Source organism: Nerophis ophidion, linkage group LG06 (genome assembly GCF_033978795.1).
Source record: "Nerophis ophidion isolate RoL-2023_Sa linkage group LG06, RoL_Noph_v1.0, whole genome shotgun sequence".
Classification (NCBI taxonomy): domain Eukaryota; kingdom Metazoa; phylum Chordata; class Actinopteri; order Syngnathiformes; family Syngnathidae; genus Nerophis; species Nerophis ophidion.
Window position 1 is genome coordinate 15,022,478 of NC_084616.1, and position 20,509 is coordinate 15,042,986.

Genomic DNA, 20,509 nt, shown 5'->3' on the forward strand with positions numbered 1-20,509 from the left:
CAAGTTGTCTTGTGTGTTCACCATTTTAAGGTAGGGGTGTAACGGTACGTGTATTTGTATTGAACCGTTTCGGTACGGGGGTTTCGGTTCGGTACGAGGGTGTATCGAACGAGTTTGTATTCTAAGTCTTAACAAGCTGCTCTGCTTTCTGCCTCTGTCTGAGCAGTGAGAACCCAGCATTGTCCCGCCCACACAACCATCTGATTGGTTACATACAAAGCCAATCAGCAGTGAATATTCAGAGCGATGTAACAGCCAATCAGCAGTGCGTATTCAGAACGCATGTTGTAAATGCTTAATTGTCGAGCAGACATGTGTTTAGCAGCGGACATCGTACACTCCCCAAATTATAAAAAACACTTTCCAGTCACAACTATTACAAACATCACTATGAGCCCGTTGACATTTTAGAAACTTAAACTGCACTTCAGCTCGCTCACTGGCTTGAGGTGATGTGAAGGCTAATTAGCTTTTAGCGTTACGTTAGCTCATTTTGCGGTGTGTGCGTGCGTGCGTGTGTGTGTGTGTGTGTGTGTGTGTTAGGGGCAGCAAAGCCCTGTCTGTCTGTTATTTCACATGAACTAACATGAACTCCATAGATTTCAAGGAAAAATAGTCTCTCCTATTGCTATTGTACTATTTTTCAGCTATAGTTACATTAATTATATGTAATGTAGCAGCCTAGTTTTGAATGGCAGGGTCCCTGCTATCACATGTTGACAAAAATATAACATTTACAAAATAAAAGTCAACTACAGGCTTCCCAAATGCTGTAATAAATCAAGCATGATGAGTTGACTTGAAACTGTTTAAAGTTGCACTTTCTATATGTAGAAGAAATGTTTTGTCATTTTATTTAATCGAAGAAACAATTTGAGGCAGTTTAATGTGGATTAACGTGGGCAGAATTATTATAGTGTTACCAATGTTAAAAGGATAAAGCCATTGTTTACAAATTTGGTATATAAATAACCCCAAAAATTATATTTGTTTGTTTTCTTACTGTACCAAAAATGAACCGAACCTTGACCTCTAAACCGAGGTACGTACCGAAACAAAATTTTTGTGTACCGTTACACCCCTATTTTAAGGACAACAATTTTTCTTTGATTGCAATTAGAAACAGATGTTTAATGTACCCGAATATTTTTGATTAAAATAAAGCCAATAACTACATTTTTTAGGGTCCTCTTTATTTAGAAAAGTGTCGAAATACACTTTGGTACCGGTACCAAAATATTCGTTTCAAGACAACCTAATAAAACTAATAAAAACTAATAAAAGCAACAGTATCAATAATAATATTAATAATAATGACAATAATAATATTTTGTGTGTCAATACAGTACAAGTCAAAGCTGCAGCCAAAATAATGTATTAAAAAATATACATAAATAATAATTATGAAGAAAAAAAAGAGGCAGCTTAAAACAGAGGGTAGATCCAGCAGAAAAGGGCCAATGTACACAAAGAGAGGCAGATTGGAGGGGCAAAATGTCCGGCAGCTGGCCACCCTAATCCAGGGATGCCCGACATGTCCAAAATGCACAAGTGTGGGAGAAAAAGGTGGGAAAGTGGGCAAAAGTCCACAAAACGTTCAAAAATCACACCTAGCTTCGAGTCCCACAAGTCTCCAAAATGTTACTTTTTTCTATAAAATGGTTAAGATTGTCTTAGTAATGAATTTAATTATTAGTCAAATTAATTTAATTTCAATTTATCCATCAGTTCATCCATTTTTCTACCGCTTGTCCCTCAATCGGAAAAAATAAAAATTGCGATTTGCATGTGAATCGATTTTCTGAGCACCCCTAGTGGGCAGCACTCCTTCCTGCACTGCAGATGTGATAGTATGTTGCTGAAGGAGCTTCTTCACGGTCCCAGGAGCTTCAGATTACATTTCCAGTGGATACATCTACACTGCTACAAAAGTTGTACGCTGACTACCCTAAAGTATATCCAAGTTGACTGTCTATTGAGAAGATGTTTAAAGGGGAACATTATCACCAGACCTATGCAAGCGTCAATATATACCTTGATGTAGCAGAAAAAAGACCATGTATTTTTTAAACCGATTTCCGAACTCTAAATGGGTGAATTTTGGCAAATTAAACGCCTTTCTGTTTATCGGTGTTTTAGCGATGACGTCAGAACGTGACGTCACCGAGGTAACACACCCGCCATTTTCATTTTCACATTACAAACACCGGGTCTCAGCTCTGTTATTTTCAGTTTTTTCGACTATTTTTTGGAACCTTGGAGACATCATGCCTCGTCGGTGTGTTGTCGGAGGGTGTAACAACACTAACAGGGAGGGATTCAAGTTGCACCGCTGGCAAGAAATCTGCCGCCAGACGCCCATTGAGTGTCTGCACATTTTACCGGCGATACTAAAACAGACATGGCACAGAGATGTATGGATAACCTGCAGATGCATTTGCAACGATTAAGTCAACGAAATCACAAAGGTGAGTTTTGTTGATGTTGTTGACTTATGTGCTAATCAGACATATTTGGTCACGGCATGACTGCCAGCTAATCGATGCTAACATGCTCCGCTAATCATTTGAAACTAGATACCCACATTTAATGCGAAACAAACACTTACCAATCGACGGATTTAAGTTGCTCCAGTGTCACAAGATGCGAAAGTCCTGATCATTTGGTCCGCACATTTTACCGGCGATGCTAATAAGGCAGCCATGCTATGGCCCACTTCATTAGGTACACCCATGCTATGGCCGAATAGCGTCAATAGCTATTCGCTCAATAGCTTCAATTTCGTTTTCGCTATCTGCCTCCATACTCCGACCATCTGTTTCCATACATGCGTAATCTGTTGAATCGCTTAAGCCTCTGAAATCCGAGTCTGAATCCGAGCTAATGTCGCTATATCTTGCTGTGGCAACTGCCATGTTGTTTGTATTGGCAGCCTGTATGACGTCACAGGGAAATGGACAGTCGCATCGCAAATAGCGAAAATCAAGAACTTTAAAGCTTTTTTTTAGGGATATTCCGGGAGGTGTAAAATGTTGAAAAAAAAACTTCGAAAAATAAAACAAGCGACTGGGAACTGATTTTTATTGTTTTTAACCCTTTTGAAATTGTGATAATGTTCCCCTTTAATTTAAAATTTAGCGGGTATGTGAGCTACTGTAGATCCACATTGTGTGCTCATACACAGCATGTACTTGGATGGAGATGAGCAGCCAATCAGTGCAGCATCGTCTGAGCCTCTCAGTAATTACATGTTGGGGGTGTTGTGGGGGTAGGGGGCGTCTGCAAGCGTGCATCACTTGTGTTGTGTCTGTGTGATGAATGTGATGAAACTCTTCCGTTTTATGGGTTAGTGTACGTGCGTGTGTGTGAGTGTGTGTGTGTGTGTGACAGCAGCTGAGGCCCAGCATGGCGCTCGTGTCTGGAGCGTGTAATTGAGCGGCGCCCCCACGCAGCGCAGCACGCTGACCCCAACTAATCTCTTGATGACAAAGTGCTTGTGTAGGTGCAGATTAAAAAAGTGCAAGACATAACAGCAAGCCTGCATTGAACGCGTCGTTAGCTGGTAAATAATTACCTGGAATTATACTACCGCCGCTCCTTGCAGCATGCCATACTTATGATGGCAGACAACGTGCTAATTAAAATGAAGTACTTCGACAGCTTAATTGTCATTGTGGCAGAACTAAGAAATGTAGTTTAGCCACTCTAATAACATAACACTTAATGCTCAGTAAAACCACACACTGTACAGTGTATTATGTCAATAGTACTACCTTTTATCTTCAGTTATTCTAAATACAAACACAATTTCCTAAACAGGACACCCTAATTTGTCAATTTTATAGGTAGTGAGTCTTTTTTTTTTTTTTTTTTTTTTTTAATCAACAAATACCTAGGACTGGGTCGATAATACGATAGACATCCAGTACAGGGCAAAAGTTTGGACACCTCATTTTGATATATTTTTTTACTTCAAATATGCAAAAAAAAAAAAGAGCAAGCCTGATCCAATACAGTGCAATAGCCTTAACAGCCATTATAACAAAATGAAAATAGAGAATAAAAAAATGGAAAAAAAAATAAACAAAATGAACATTGTACTCTTTTTTTCTTTACATATTCGAAAAGGAGTGAAGAAGTTTAAATAAATGGGTTGTACTTGTATAGCGCTTTTCTACCTTCAAGGTACTCAAAGCGCTTTGACACTACTTCCACATTTACACATTCACACACACATTCACACACTGATGGAGGGAGCTGCCATGCAAGGCGCCAACCAGCACCCATCAGGAGCAAGGGTGAAGTGTCTTGCTCAGGACACAACAGACGTGACGAGGTTGGTACTAGGTGGGATTTGAACCAGGGCCCCTCGGGTTGCGCACGGCCACTCGCCCACTGCTCCACGCCGTCCCTTACTCATTCATTGCGGTCTCTTTATTTTCATGACTATTTACATTGTAGATTGTCCCTGAAGGCATCAAAACTGAATGAACACGTGGAGTTATTTACTTAACAAAAAAAGGTGAAATAACTAAATAACTAGTTTCTTCAAAATAGCCACCCTTTGCTCTAATTACTGCTTTGCACACTCTTGGCATTCTCTCCATGAGCTTCAAGCACACCTGCGAAGCGAAAACCACTTCTGGTGACTACCTCTTTTGATGCCTTCAGTGACAATCTACAATGTAAATAGTTATGAAAATAAAGAAAACGCATTGAATGAGAAGGCGTGTCCAAACATTTTTGCCTGTACTGTATATTGCAATAAATCAATATCAAATGCGGCCCACACACACACCTTTTCTACCTTCAAGGTACACAAAGCGCTTTGACACTATTTCCACATTCACACACTGATGGCGGGGGGCTGCCAGGCAAGGCCCTGACCACCACCCATCAGGAGCAAAGGTGAGGTGTCTCGCTCAAGGACACAACGGACGTGACCAGGACGGCGAAAGCCGGGGATCGAACCAAGAACCCTCAGGTTGCTGGCACGACCGCTTTATCAACCGAGCCAAGCAAGAATCGTTTGAAAAAGTCACTCATGCATTGGGCAAATAGGAATTGGGAAGTGTCAACGAGCAATGGGAGGGACACGGTAACAGCCAATCACATAACAGTAGGGGGGTAACGGTACGTGTATTTGTATTGAACCGTTTTGGTTCGGTACGAGGGTGTTTGTACACTAAAGTCTTAACAAGCTGCTCTGCAGCTGCCTCTGTCTGAGCAGTGAGCACCCAGCATTGTCCCGCCCACACAACTTTCTGATTGGTTACATACAAAGCCAATCAGCAGTGTGTATTTAGAGCGATGTAACAGCCAATCAGCAGTGCGTTTTCAGAGCGCATGTCAACGCTCCGGCGTCGAGATGAGCAGATATGTGTTTAGCAGGTGAGCAGCTGACATCGTACATTCCCCAAATTATAAAAAAAACACTTCCCAGTCACAACTATTACAAACATCACTATGAGTCCGTTGACCTTCTAGAAACTTAAACTGCAGCTCAGCTCTCTCATAGTTCTGGGTTGAGGTGAACGCTAATTAGCTTTTAGCGTAACGTTAGCTCATTTTGCTGTGTGTGTGCGTGTGTGTGTGTGTATATAATAAGAGTCAACTACAGGCTTTCCAAATGCTGTAATAAATTAAGCATGATGAGTTGACTTGAGGGCTTCACGGTGGCAGAGGGGTTAGTGCGTCTGCCTCACAATACGAAGTTCCTGCAGTCCTGGGTTCAAATCCAGGCTCGGGATCTTTCTGTGTGGAGTTTGCATGTTCTCCCCGTGAATGCGTGGGTTCCCTCCGGGTACTCCGGCTTCCTCCCACTTCCAAAGACATGCACCTGGGGATAGGTTGATTGACAACACTAAATTGGCCCTAGTGTGTGAATGTGAGTGTGAATGTTGTCTGTCTATCTGTGTTGGCCCTGCGATGAGGTGGCGACTTGTCCAGGGTGTACCCCGCCTTCCGCCCGATTGTAGCTGAGATAGGCGCCAGCTCCCCCCGCGACCCCAAAAGGGAATAAGCGGTAGAAAACGGATGGGATGGATGGAGTTGACTTGAAACTGTTTAATGTTGCACTTTTTATATGTAGAAGAAAGGTTTTGTCATTTTATTTAATCAAAGCAACAATTTCAGGCAGTTTAATGTGGATTAACGTGGGCATAATTATTATAGTCTTCCCAACGTTAAAAGGATAAAGACATTGCTTACAAATTTGGTAAATAAATAACCCCCAAAAATTATATTTTGTTGTTTTCTTACTGTACCGAAAATGAACCGAACCGTGACCTCTAAACCGAGGTACGTACCGAACCGAAATTTTTGTGTACCGTTACACCCCTACATAACAGTATCAACTACTGAGTGTTGCACCTTTTCTGGTGTTTGACTCCTATTCCCAGACCGTAGTCGAAGGGGAGATGTTCCCTTTAGGGCCGATGTTTTCATCGGGGGTAACACACTTAACTTTACCCAGGTCGGAATGACAAGACTGGCGTTTCGTGAAAATTTAGTCACTTTATTCGTATTTCTGCAGGACACAACCGAACACATTCGCCAGTGGAAAGTACAGTATTTTTTGGAGTATAAGTCGCTTCGGAGTATAAGTCGCACCTCCCGAAAATGCATGATAAAGAAAAAAACAAACAAACATATAAGTCGCACTGGAGTATAAGACGCACTTTTTGGGGAAATTTATTAGATAAAACCCAACACCAAGAATAGACATTTGAAAGGCAATTTAAAATAAATAAAGAATAGTAAACAGGCTGAATAAGTGTATGTTATAAGACGCATATATAACCAACTGAGAAGGTGCCTGGTATGTTCCATCCATCCATTTTCTACCGCTTATTCCCTTTTTTGGTATGTAAACGTAACATATTATGGTAAGAGTCTTTCAAATACATATAGAACATGCTATACGTTTACCAACCAATCTGTCACTCCTAATTGCTAAATCCCATGAAATCTTATACTACGTCTAGTCTCTTACGTGAATGAGCTAAATAATATATTTTGATATTTTACGGTAATGTGTTAATAATTTCACACATACTGTAAGTCGCTCCTGAGTATAAGTCGCACCCCCGGCCAAACTAGGGAAAAAAAACCGACTCATAATCCGAAAAATACGGTACCACTCGTTCTCCTAACTCTTCAACTCACCCAACATACTGCAATTCTTAAAAGGAGCACACACACTACTCTCAAAACACTACTGTGGTTGCGTCGTCTTTCTGTGGATTCTCTTCATGGAGTGAGAAGAGAAAGTGATATATTGATATACCAACTCAAAAGAAACCTGTCTTTAGTTTTGTTGGTTTTAATGCAGACAGCGCGGTTTATAAATCCAGGGAATAATTCCAAGTTTACAGGATAATTCTAGGGCAAAATTATTTAAATGAGTAATAAATAGCCTACGACCCCGACAGGGACAAGTATCGTATTTTCCAGACTATAAAGGTGCACTTAAATTTTTTTATTTATTTTTTTTAACTTGACAGTGCGCCTTTTAATTATAATATTCTGGTTTTGCTTACTGACCTCGAAGCAATTTTATTTGGTACATGGTGTCATGCAACGTTCCGTCTAAGGTGCGCGCCTGTGCAATTGTATACTGCTCACGCGTCCTCTGCGCACGGCAAATCTAAGCTGCGCACAAAATCGAATAAAAAGATAAGCGCATAACAGTGTGAATGTCTGCCGTCGCTCACAGAATGCTCAAGGAGTTTTGGCGTTTGCTCACACATATGAAAAATTGGAGGGAAAATTGGTGTCATGATAAGTGACCAGTAGATGGAAGTCAAACAGTGTAGACTGCGCTATGAAGGCAGTAAGACTCAGGTAAACACCAACATTTTATATGTTCCATTGAAAATATAGAACATTACACACGGTGCTCAAAAATCCATCAAAATGATTTAGTACGACTTTGGTAAGCTATGAAGCTGCACCAAATTTAGAAAAATTCAGGAAAAATTTTAATAGATAGTCCAGACTCTTTTAGTGCGCACTATAATCCAGTGCCCTTATATGAAACAAGATCGAAAATAGACCATTCATCGGCAGCGTGTCTTATAATCCGGTGCGCGCTATGGTCCGGAAAATAAGGTAGTAGAGAATAGATGGATGGAGTAGAAGATAGTAGTTTTTGCTTTTGTTCAGTTATTGTGTACTAATCACTATTTTTTCCTGAAACAATTGTATGTAAAATAACAAAGTAAGTGTGGAGAGGGGCATAACCTACGGGCCTGCCGCAGAACGGGGTGTGCCAGGACCAGCCTCGAAGACAGCGACAAGTGAGTAGATGGCCCAGGTGGGCCTTGTTATCGAATCACCTGTCGCCTTTATTAGCAGCAGCCGGGATGAGACATGTTGGAGTTGGAGTGAGAGCCAGAGAGAGAGAGACACGAACGAAGAGAAAGACGTTTTGCTGGAAAGCAAAAGGCTCTCCTCATTTATGAAAATAATACAGTGTTGTAACCTGAAATCCGGGCTCTCGTGGCGGTCCGAGGAACCCACAAGAGGGCAACCTCTACAATAATGAACTACTTTAAATATCGTGTTATTGTTACGTTGTCAATAGCACTCATCATAAATAAACAGAAACACTCCCATTTAATACATGTTATCAGGCGTTGTGTCGGCAGCAAAAAAAAACCTGATTAGAAAAAATATGCTAATTTTAAAACAATGTAAAAAAAAAAAAAAGATACTCTTTTGAAGAAATGCAAAGAAAAAGCAAGAACAGTAGACAGGATGTGACTAATTTGTTTTCTGGAATATCAACACTGATGCACACAACATTGTGGGGCGACCACTATTATGTTAGAGCCACTATGGACTGGGTTTCCACAATATTATGTCAGACCCACTCGACGTCCATTGCATCCGGTCTCCCTTAGGGGGTTACCCACATTTGTCGTCCTCTCCAAGGTTTCTCGTAGTCATTCTCATCGACGTCCCACTGTGTTTTGAGTTTTTCCTTGCCCTCATGTGGGCGCTGAACCGCGGATCTGGTTGTGGCTTGTGCAGCCCTTTGAGACACTTGTGATTTAGGGCTATATCAATAAACATTGATTGATTGACCACATGACTGTCTACCAACAAAGGCTCCACAAACTCAGATTGCAAGGACTTAGACAGACAAGCCAGAACTGATCTAAAGAAGCCTTAGTCATGGCGACATCAACACGGACTCACACAACATTGTGGAGCGAACACCGTCTTCCCCTTTCGGCTTTTCCCCGTCTAGGGGTCACCACATTGAGTGGACTGCATGAATGGTCTGGTTTTAGTTCTCACAACAAATGCCCTTGCCGACAGGTGGAACTTGCTAGCGCCTCTTACCTTTCCTCTGGAGGAAGAGTCTGAGGAGCGGGCTGGCGGTGGAGATGGCCTTGTGGTAGTTGTCGTCATTGTTGATGGGCAGCAGGTCGCCGTGCACGTCGGCGTAGCCCACCAGCAGGTCCACGTTGGGAATGCGGTGCACATGCTGCAGCAGGCCGTAGAACTCATCAAAGCGGCCCGGCTTGGAGCGGTCCAGAGAGAAGCGACGAAACTCCGCCCCGAACTGTGAGAGGGGCCACACACACACACACACAATGACTAAATATTTCTTATATATTATATATCAACTGGTCATATACCGTATTTTTCGGACAATAAGTCGCAGTTTTTTTTCATAGTTTGGCCAGTGGTGCGACTTATACTCAGGAGCGATTTATGTGTGAAACTAACACATTACCGTAAAATATCAAATAATATAATTTAGCTCATTCACGTAAGAGACACAACAAATACCCAGAATCATTTGCATCCATGACACATCCTGACTATGTTATACACCCCGCGAGCACCAAATTTGGTTTGGTGCTCGCGGGGTGTATAACATTTAGGAATTGTCATGGATGCAAAGGATTCTGGGTATTTGTTGTGTTGTGTTTATGTTGTGTTACTGTGAGGATTTTCTCCCGAAATGTGTTTGTCATTCTTCTTTTGTGTGGGTTCACAATGTGGCGCATATTAGTAGGAATGTTAAAGTTGTTTATATCACAACCGTCAGTGTACTCTGTGTCACCCAGTATGCCTTCCAGTCGTGTGCGTGCATCTGCGGAAGCCTCTCACAACATGTTACTGGACTGGCAAGCAGTTTGTACACGTTGTAGAAGGTGTTTAAGGCAATTGCTTCATAGCATGCCCTTATTCTTGTCATCTGCGTGACCACCAGCAGAGATTGGCGAGAATAGTTGCGGCTCCCATTGTCTTCCTCATTTTGTGAAACGGGTCGAAATGGCTCTTTGAGTGGTACAGGTTGCCGACCCCTGCTCCAGTGCAACGATTGATAATGTTTATTTATTTTTTTGTCATGAAAAAGGGATTTTTTTGGGGTTGGTGCACTAATTGTAAGTGTATCTTGTGTTTTTTATGTTAATTTAATTAAAAAATAAAAATAAAAAATTCATAAAAAAATTGTTCTGCGGCCCGGTACCAATCGAGCCGGGGCCCGGTGGTTGGGGACCACTGCTGTACATGACATGTATTGCATTTGACGGCTCTATTTCTGCTGTGATCATTGTCACCTTAGGGTTTTCTTAAACGGGATTTGCACTTTTTTTTATCATTCACAATCTTTATGTGGGACAAGAACACACCTTTTTGTTTTTGTACGCATTCTAACTCGTACATCAACGCGAGCAAAGGTCAGCCAACAATGGAAGTAATGGGAGTCGTTGCGTCTATTGTGCCCATAGAGCTTTAAAAAAAACCCTACAAAAATCTCCAACATTTTATGTACACACTAAGTACGCATATATGTAATGTAGTAGGACCCACATACATAATACCATGTAATATTTATGTATTTTGCTCATTCTAAGCGACTAAAAAGTGCATTAATTTCCTTTGACAAGAACACCACTAATAATCATGGCAGACTTCATGAGACAAATCAACTACTTTGGGACAAATGATGATCAGAACTTGATATTTTTGAGCCTGAATACAAGGAGGATGAGCGACAAGTTTCAGAAGCTGAGTGATAAAAAGATCCAGCAAGTAGCAGTATTGCTAAGTGCTAAACAAGGAAAAATGTAAACATAAAAAAACAATCACTTACTCTACACGGTCTGCTTTCACTGGGATGCAGACTAGTATCTTCCCGCCTAGATGAATAATTAACCACAATACTCCAACAGGTAAAAGTAACTCAAAACAAGCGCCTTTTCGTGTCTAAGTTGAATGTCAAAATTGACCAACTTCTCGGCACAACCTTCTACTATAAAAATGAAGCGTTATTGAGAACACAGTGCCGCTGAAAAGTAGTTCCTCGGTGTTAGCGCTTTTAGTAACACAATCGCTAATACTCAAATGTAAATGGAGTGTTGGTGGTGTTTTACATTTTATGTTTTGTTTTTTTTCATGTGTATACAAATATTCAGCCTTAACTATTCTGCTGCCTAAACGGGCTGCAAAGGAGAAATACATTTGATGACAAAAAGTGTTCGATTAGAAATGGATGTAACCCAATTTTGCTGAGACACTTTCATCAGGTGTAACGATTGCAGCACTAAACTATATTATTACTATATTATTAGTATATTACTATAAATGCCTCTATTCAAATAACCGCAGAATCTCCAAAGGTGTGTGGTCTACAAAAGGCAAACACCCCTCAGGGTTTTTAATTAGCACCGGTTCAAAAACCAGTGGAAGTTTTTTTAATGAAGTACACAAGATTTCAGTATCAGTTTAAAGTATGACAAGCGGTCTATCTATAAAATGTCGGCACTCAGCAGTTGGTGTTAAGTCATCAGCAATTGCAGTCTAAACTGGGTGAAACGGTGAGATTGTGACATTTTTATTTTATCAATTCAAGTCCTTTATTTGTCAGGAAGTTCAGGTGTGAAGCAGCATCGATTTGCTTGGCAAAGAAGAAAGGCACAATAACAAAACGTCAATCACCCACACAAACAATAGGCACCACGGTGTTGATATCAAAAAAGAATACTTGTACAATGCCAACATGCCCGCAACTATTCAAGTGTTTAAGAATGATAAAAATGCGAGGAGTTACTCGATATAACACCTGTGTGCAGCTTGTCAAACACAAATACTGGGTTTCCTTATGAGGAAGTTAGATAGCTTTGGTGTTTGTTTGTTTTTAAATCGCTGACATACCTACTGTCCTTTGTTTTCATAAAAAATATACACTTAGTTTTCGTTAACACTGAGCTTGTCCTTGCTTTTAAATGGATAATTGTTTAATATCAATTAATCAAAATGTATTTCTACAGCCCTTAATCACAAATGTCTTAAAGGGTTTCACAAACTGACTGCAACAATATGATAATAGTTGTTTTGGCTATTGTAACAGCCGAATGAGCAGCACAGATACAGTATAAACAAATATTTCTGAATTGCCAAACATATTAAGTTGAAAAGCAGACTGCTAAAATAGGCTTAAACTTCATAAATCCGATGAGTTGACTAATCGTTAAGATAATCGATGACTAGTCGACTGTCACAAAAGTCGTTAGTTGCAGCTAGGGATGTAAAAATATGAATATTTCAAAATCACGGTTATTTATATTGCTTAATGTGCTCATAACGTATTTATACACATTAAAGTATTTTAACCAATTTTAAATAAAAAATAAATAATTGAAACAGTAAACTAAATATTGTTTTGGATTCTTAACAGCCTGTTTGAGTGTTTAAATATTTGTTGTTTTTCCATTTTAATTCTTAAACTTGTTTCTCTACTGATAAAGGCATATTGAGCGTTCACTTTGCTTCACTTCCGCTTTTTGTGACCTTAGACAAGTTCACTGTATGTTAATAAAGTTGTACATCGCCGTGTCATATTCCTTTGACAGTATTGTATTTATACTGTACTGCAGGGGTGTCAAACTCATTTTAGACCGGGGGTCACAGAGGAAAAAATCAACTCCCAAGTGGGCAGGACTGGTAAAATTACAGCACAATAACTTTGAAATAAAGACTACACATTCTGAAAATGTACTAATCATAATGTTGTTGGTTTTTTTTTTTACATTTACATGTTGCGGTTAATAGTATTCTGTCTTATTTGTCGTTATTTATACTTTCTGAATAAATTATGTGATAATGTTCTTCATTCAACTCATTGGTGTTAATCTATCAAGATAAAAAAAAATCATGTTATTTATGGACTTTGCTCATTTTCCTCGACTCGTGCACTAACATTGTGGTTTATTTTATTTACATATGTAGCATCATCTACTAATATACAAATAATTGCTATTGTGACATCTAGTGGACACTTTGAGAAAAGTGGTTTCTTTCCTTCAAATATTTCAGCTCATTTTTATACTTAGCAAACTCGGATGAAACTTGTTTGCAGGACTGTTCCGGCCCGCACGTTTGACACCACTGTTGTGTTGTATTCATGTTAGCGTTTAAGTATTTAATTCTGCTTGGGCAGACTCCTTTGCCTGAAACATTAAAAAAATAATATATATTTTTTATTTATTTTGGGGATAGGTTAATTGGCAACACTAAATTGGCCCTCCTGTGTGAATGTTGTCTGTGTTGGCCCTGTGATGTGGCAACTTGTCCAGGTTGTACCCCGCCTTCAGCCAGATTGTAGCTGAGATAGGCTCCAGCGCCCCCCGCGACTCGAAGGAAATAAGCGGTAGAAAATGGATGGAATGGATTAGGCCAGCTAGCAAGCCAGCACTAGTAGAGTGGTGAGTTTATAAAATTGCGGCTATTAATCAAGTTTTTTTGACAACCAAAGTGGGCTATCAATCACATTTTTTTTTATAATTCCCATTTAAAGCAATAATATTATCCGTCACAAGTTCTAACTCAGTTATCATTGATAAAGTTTATCGTAGTTGCAGTCGATGGCTGCAGCTTAAGTAGATAAGGTTGCCACGAATATGACTTGTTTATAACATCTTGCCGTTTGTTTACAGGGATGGTCACTCGTCCATTACACTGTTTGTCGGTGTTGCCAAGCAATGTCAGTACGAGCTTAAACGCTTTGTCGCCTCATTTCCACACAATACCATGAAGTGACTAAAGGCAGGCTGTAAAGTGACAGCACACCGAGTTGTTAGTGAGTGTGAATCTTTGGGCGCCCGAAAATTCCATCCGATTCAGATTTCGAGGGACAGTTCGATTCAGAAACGACTTTTGATGCAAACCGATCCTTGCAATATTTTATTTGATACAATAATTTAGGTCACAGGTTAGAAAGGCACCTCCTTAATTCATATATATATATATATATATATATATATATATATATATATATATATATATATATATATATATATATATATATATATATATATATATATATATATATATATACACACACACATAGATACACACACATACATTATATATGTACAGTATATACATTATATACACACATTTTATATATATATATATATATATATATATATATATATATATATACACATATATATAAATATATATATATATATATATATATATATACACACACACACACATACATACTGTATATATACACACACACATTATATACATACATATAGACACACACACACACACACATACATACTGTATATATACACACACACACACACACACATTATATACATACATATAGACACACACACACTATATATATGTACACATAATTTTATACACACATATATATATATATATATACATACATACATACATACATACATACATATATATATATATATATATATATATATATATATATATATAGTTTTTTTATTTTGTGTGTAAAATATATAGTTTTTTTATTTATCTTTTTACATATTTTAACATATCACTCGTGTTTATTTTTGTTGGCCAATCGGTTGGACTGGAAAAAACATTTTTTTCTTGGACTTTATAGTCATTGGCCAAAATAAATTGATATTGTTTTTCACATTTGTAAAAAAGCTTTTTTTTTTTTTTTTAAAGGCCTACTGAAACCCACTATTACCGACCACCCAGTCTGATAGTTTATATATCAATGACGAAATATTAACATTGAAACAAATGCCAGTACTGCCTTTTTAAGTTTACTAAATTGCAATTTTAAATTTCGCACGAAATATTCTGTTGAGAACTTCGGTATGATGACGCCTGCGCGTGACGTCTCGGGTTGTAGCGGACATTTTTTTCCAGCCCGATCCAAGCTATAAGTAGTCTGCTTTAATCGCATAATTACACAGTATTCTGGACATCTGTGTTGCTGAATCTTTTGCAATTTGTTCAATTAATAATGGAGAAGTCAAGGAAGAAAGATGTAGGTGGGAAGCGGTGTATTGCGGCTGCCTTTAGCAACACAAACACAGCCGGTGTTTCCTTGTTTACATTCCCGAAGGTGAAGCTTTACTATGGAACAGAGCGGTCAAGCGAACATGGTTCTCGACCACATGTCAACCGGCAGGTTTCGTTGAGAAAATGGTGGTAATAAGTCAGCTCTTACTGTAGACATGAGAGGAGCTTGCGTTCGCCTACAGCTGCGGACTCTTACCTCCTCCCACCAGAGGCACTGGCGGTCACCACACCTCTCCAACTTTCAGGTACCAAATAATCTCACTAAAACACTAGTAACACAATAAGCAGATAAGGGATTTTCCAGAATTATCCTAGTAAATGTATCTAATATCTGAATCGCTCCCACTGCCCTCGCCTTTTTTTTGTTTTGTAGTTCTTCACTCTCACTTTCCTCATCCAGGAATCTTTCATCCTCGCTCAAATTAATGGGGATATCGTCGCTTTCTCGGTACGAATAGCTCTTGCCGCTGGAGGCTATGATTGTAAACAATGTGAGGATGTGAGGAGCCCTACAACCCGTGACGTCACGCGCACATCGTCTGCTACTTCCAGTAAAGATGTTGTAAGCACAATACCAATGGCACGCAATTTGCAAAATGCAGTTGCGCAACTGCATTTTACAAATTTAATGTCAAATCAAATGTTTATTGGATTCATCACTATACAGTGTACATCCACAACAGAACTACTGACTAAACTACTACCACAACCTGGTTTACTATTTATAAAATATAATAATGTAGGGTTACCTGGAACTTGAAATAGTCCACCCGGTGTGAATCCACACTTGGTAGTAGTTTAGTCAGTAGTTTATTCGTGGATGTACACTGTATAGTGATGAATCCAATATCTAATATTTGAATCGCTCCCACTGCCCTCGCCTTTTTTTTTTGGTTTTCTAGTTCTTCACTCTCACTTTCCTCATCCATGAATCTTTCATCCTCGCTCAAATTAATGGGAAAATCGTCGCTTTGTCGGTCCGAATCGCTCTCGCTGCTGGTGGCCATGATTGTAAACAATGTTCAGATGTGAGGAGCTCCACAACCCGTGACGTCACGCGCATATCGTCTGCTACTTCCGGTACAGGCAAGGCTTTTTTATTAGCGACCAAAAGTTGCGTACTTTATCGTCGATGTTCTCTACTAAATCCTTTCGGCAAAAATATGGCAATATTGCGAAATGATTAAGTATGACACATAGAACGGACCCGCTATCCCCGTTTAAATAAGAAAATCTCATTTAAGTAGGCCTTTAGGAAGATAACAGTAATTAGAGTAAAGTGTACTGAGGCCCCGCCCACAGCAGGGCAAGGTGAGGCCTGCGGACAGAATGACACCTGTGCGCCGTCAAGGAGCCAAACAAGCACGGACTCTGATAACTGAATCTTCCTTGGAAAAATACACACAAAAAAAAAACAACTCCCTCCGCCTTATGTCATGGCGAACATATAATGTCAACTTGACTTCATCTTTGTGTCAATATTTGCTCCCAAATGGAACCCGACAGGTGACATCACCGCAACTAACAAGAAAACTTATCACTGACACTTTAAACGCACTTTATTGGCATCTACTTATGCCATTTAATAATTAAAAAAAACACATTAAACCAAGTTTGTTGTAGCTAATTTGGCGCCCATTATCCTAACAACTTGCTAATAAGCACCTAGCAAGCTAAATTAGCCTGGAGTGGTCGGAACGCCATGGTACAAAAAGGCAATAAAATGGAATAAAAGTGGTCGTACTCACCTTGCTTTTGACCTCCACGGCACTCAGAGAACGATTACTCGGCACACGGTGGTTCTTGTTCATGTTTAGCAGCGGTACCACCAGCACCACCGCCGCCGCCGCCGCCGACGACCTCACTCGCCTTGCCCGCTCCGAGCGCTTCCGCTCCGGACACAAAAAAAACAGAAGAGGCCGCCAATATATATACTTCCGGTAAAGGCGTCCAAATAAATACAAGGTACTTTTTCCACTTCCCCGTCCGTCAAAGTCCTCTACAGAAGGGCCCCAACTTGCTCCGCGTCATGCTGGTGCTGTGGAGCCGCGTTACCGAGCTTGTGACCGCGGAGGCGCTTCTCCTCTCCTCGCTCTGTGCGAAATGCCTCCACACGCTTCAAAATAAAAGTCGCTGCTTCAAAATAAAAGACGTGAACATTCGTCTGTGCCAGGGGTCGGCAACCCGAAATGTTGTAAGAGCCATATTGGACCGGAAATACAAAAAAAGTAATCTGTCTGGAGCTGCAAAAAAATAAAAGTGTTATAATGAAGGCAACATATGATATAAGTGTCTATATTGGCTATATCATACTTGCTAATCTTGAGAACTCCGATTTCGGGAGGTGGGGGGCGTGGTTAAGAGGGGAGGAGTATATTTACCCTAGATTCATAGATTCACCAAGTCAAGTAATTAATACACACACACACATAATATATACATATATATATATATATATATATATATATATATATATATATATATATATATATATACACACACAGATATAAGTGATAAATGGGTTGTACTTTTCTACTTTCAAGGTACTCAAAGCGCTTTGACACTACTTCCACATTTACCCATTCACACACGGATGGAGGGAGCTGCCATGCAAGGCGCTAACCAGCACCCATCAGGAGCAAGGGTGAAGTGTCTGGCTCAGTACACAACGGACGTGACGAGGTTGGTACTAGGAGGGGATTGAACCAGGGACCCTCGAGTTGCGCACGGCCACTCTGCCCCTATAAATATATATATATATATATATATATATATATATATAATATATATATACCTAGTACCAACTTTGTCACGTATATATACACACACATACACACATATATATATATATATATGTAAATAAAATAAATACTTGAATTTCAGTGTTCATTTATTTACACATTTACACACACACAACACTCTTCTATTCATTGTTGAGTTAAGGGTTGAATTGTCCATCCTTGTTTTTCTAACCATATGCATGTACAGCAGATGGCAGTATTGGCCTGTTTAAGAGTGTCACAACATTGCTGTTTGGCAGACGAACTGCTTTACGGTTGACGAAAACAGACATTTGAGGTCCTCTCCAAGGTTTCTCATAGTCATCATTGTCACTGGCATCCCACTGGGTGTGAGTTTTCCTTGCCCTCATGTGGGTTCTTCCGAGGATGTCGTAGTCGTAGTGGTTTGTACAGTCCTTTGAGAAATTTGTGATTTAGGGCTATATAAACAAACATTGATTGATTGATTGATTGACTGCTGTTGTTGTGTGTTGTTACTGCGCTGGGAGGACGTTAATGAAACTGCCTAACAATAAACCCACATAAGAAACCAAGAACTCGCCCTCGATCATTCTACAGTTATAACGTCATTGGGCAGACACGCTCTTTATGCACGTCACTCAGGTCTGCATGAAGCTGGAGGGGGCGTGGCCTCCAGCTCCGCCTGAGTTTCGGGAGATTTTCGGGAGAAAATTTGTTCGAGGTTTTCGGGAGAGGCGCTGAATTTCGGGAGTCGCCCGGAAAATCCGGGAGGGTTGGCAAATATGAACTATATTATTAGCCTACTATCAAAATGACTATGTGTCGCAGGCTGCGCAAATCTTCGTTGACAGAAATGTAATATTTATTCTATACACTTTTACAACATTGGAGAACATTAGTAACACTTCTCAGAGGGTGAGAACTCCTGGAAATGACTGACTTTTAATGGCCAAAAGGTATAGATTTGTGTCTCCAAGTTAGAGGAAACGGCAGGCTGTCTTCTTCGAATGCATTTATTACAATCTTTGCATGCTGTGTAATGTTTGCTGTGGTCTGGAACAACATGGCACACTAACAACTATCTGAAATGCAGCCAATATTACATACAGACATGCAAATATTAATTAAATACACACCCAACATGAGTAAAGAAAATAAATGAGCTGAAATGTACCTACAACGAGGCATAATGATGCAATATTTACATACATCTAGCTTAAAGGCCTACTGAAATGAGATTTTCTTATTCAAACGGGGATAACAGGTCCATTCTATGTGTCATACTTGATAATTTCGCAATATTGCCATATTTCTGCTGAAAGGATTTAGTAGAGAACATCGACGATAAAGTTTGCAACTTTTGGTCGCTAATAAAAAAGCCATGCCTGTACCGGAAGTAGCAGACGATGTGCGCGTGACGTCACGGGTTGTGGAGCTCCTCACATCCTCATATTGTTTACAATCATGGCCACCAGCAGCTAGAGCGATTTGGACCGAGAAAGCAACGATGTCCCCATTAATTTGAGCGAGGATGAAAGATTTGTTGATGAGGAAAGTGAGAGTGAAGGACTAGAAAAAGAAAGAAAAAGAAAAAAAAAGACAGTGGGAGCAATTCAGATGTTATTAGACACATTTGCTAGCATTATTCTGGAAAATCCCTTATCTGCTTATTGTGTTACTAGTGTTTTAGTGAGATTATATAGTCGTACCTGAAAGTCGGACGGGTGTGGCCATGGGTGTGGTGACCACCAGTGTCTCTGAGGGAAGCCAAGTTTCTCGACGAGGCGAAGCGAAGGCATCTTTTTTTCCCCCCTCCTCCACGGTGGAAGCATCCCACGTTCAGGGGCGGCCTCCGCAGCTGCCTCTTTGACAGGTGCAGGAGGAACGACGTAAGCTCCACTCATGTCTACGGTAAGGGCCGACTTATTACCACAATTTTCTCAATGAAACCTGCCGGTTGACATCTGGTAGAGAACCATGTTCGCTTGGGCGCTCTCTTCCATAGTAAAGCTTCACCTTCGGGAATGTAAACAAGGAAACACCTTTTTGTGTTGCCAAAGGCAGCCTCAATACACCGCTTCCCACCTACATCTTTCTTCTTTGACGTCTCCATTATTCATTGAACAAAATGCAAAAGATTCAGTAACACAGGTGTCCAGAATACTGTGTAATTATGCGATTAAAGCAGATGACTTATAGCTGGGATCGGGTGGAACAAAATGTCCGCTACAATCCGAGCGTCATCATACCGTCGTTTTCAACAGGATTCTTCGCGCTAGGGCAACGAAGTAGGCGAGTTTCAACAATTTCAACTCATTCAGACCATTCAAGTTATTTATACCATTTTCAAAAAAAATTCACACTTTTCCCGAAATTCACATTGAAATCAATGGGACATTTTTCTATGTTAC

The 20,509-nt window shown here is 40.0% G+C and overlaps 1 protein-coding gene across 2 annotated transcripts in view; it reads right to left on the reverse strand.

Moving 5' to 3' along the window:
• pard6b (par-6 partitioning defective 6 homolog beta (C. elegans)) overlaps positions 1 to 20,509 on the reverse strand; it is a 56,847-nt gene that overhangs the window by 31,147 nt on the left and 5,191 nt on the right. The window contains exons 1-2 of one of the 2 annotated variants that reach the window (XM_061902735.1): positions 17,085 to 17,460; positions 9,352 to 9,574 (exon numbers count right to left, since the gene is read on the reverse strand). In XM_061902735.1, the coding sequence (XP_061758719.1) occupies positions 9,352 to 9,574; positions 17,085 to 17,147 (286 nt within the window). In that variant the 5' untranslated portion in view covers positions 17,148 to 17,460. Of the gene's footprint in view, positions 1 to 9,351; positions 9,575 to 17,084; positions 17,461 to 20,509 lie in introns of those variants that run through there. The other variant, XM_061902736.1, reaches the window with a different exon arrangement.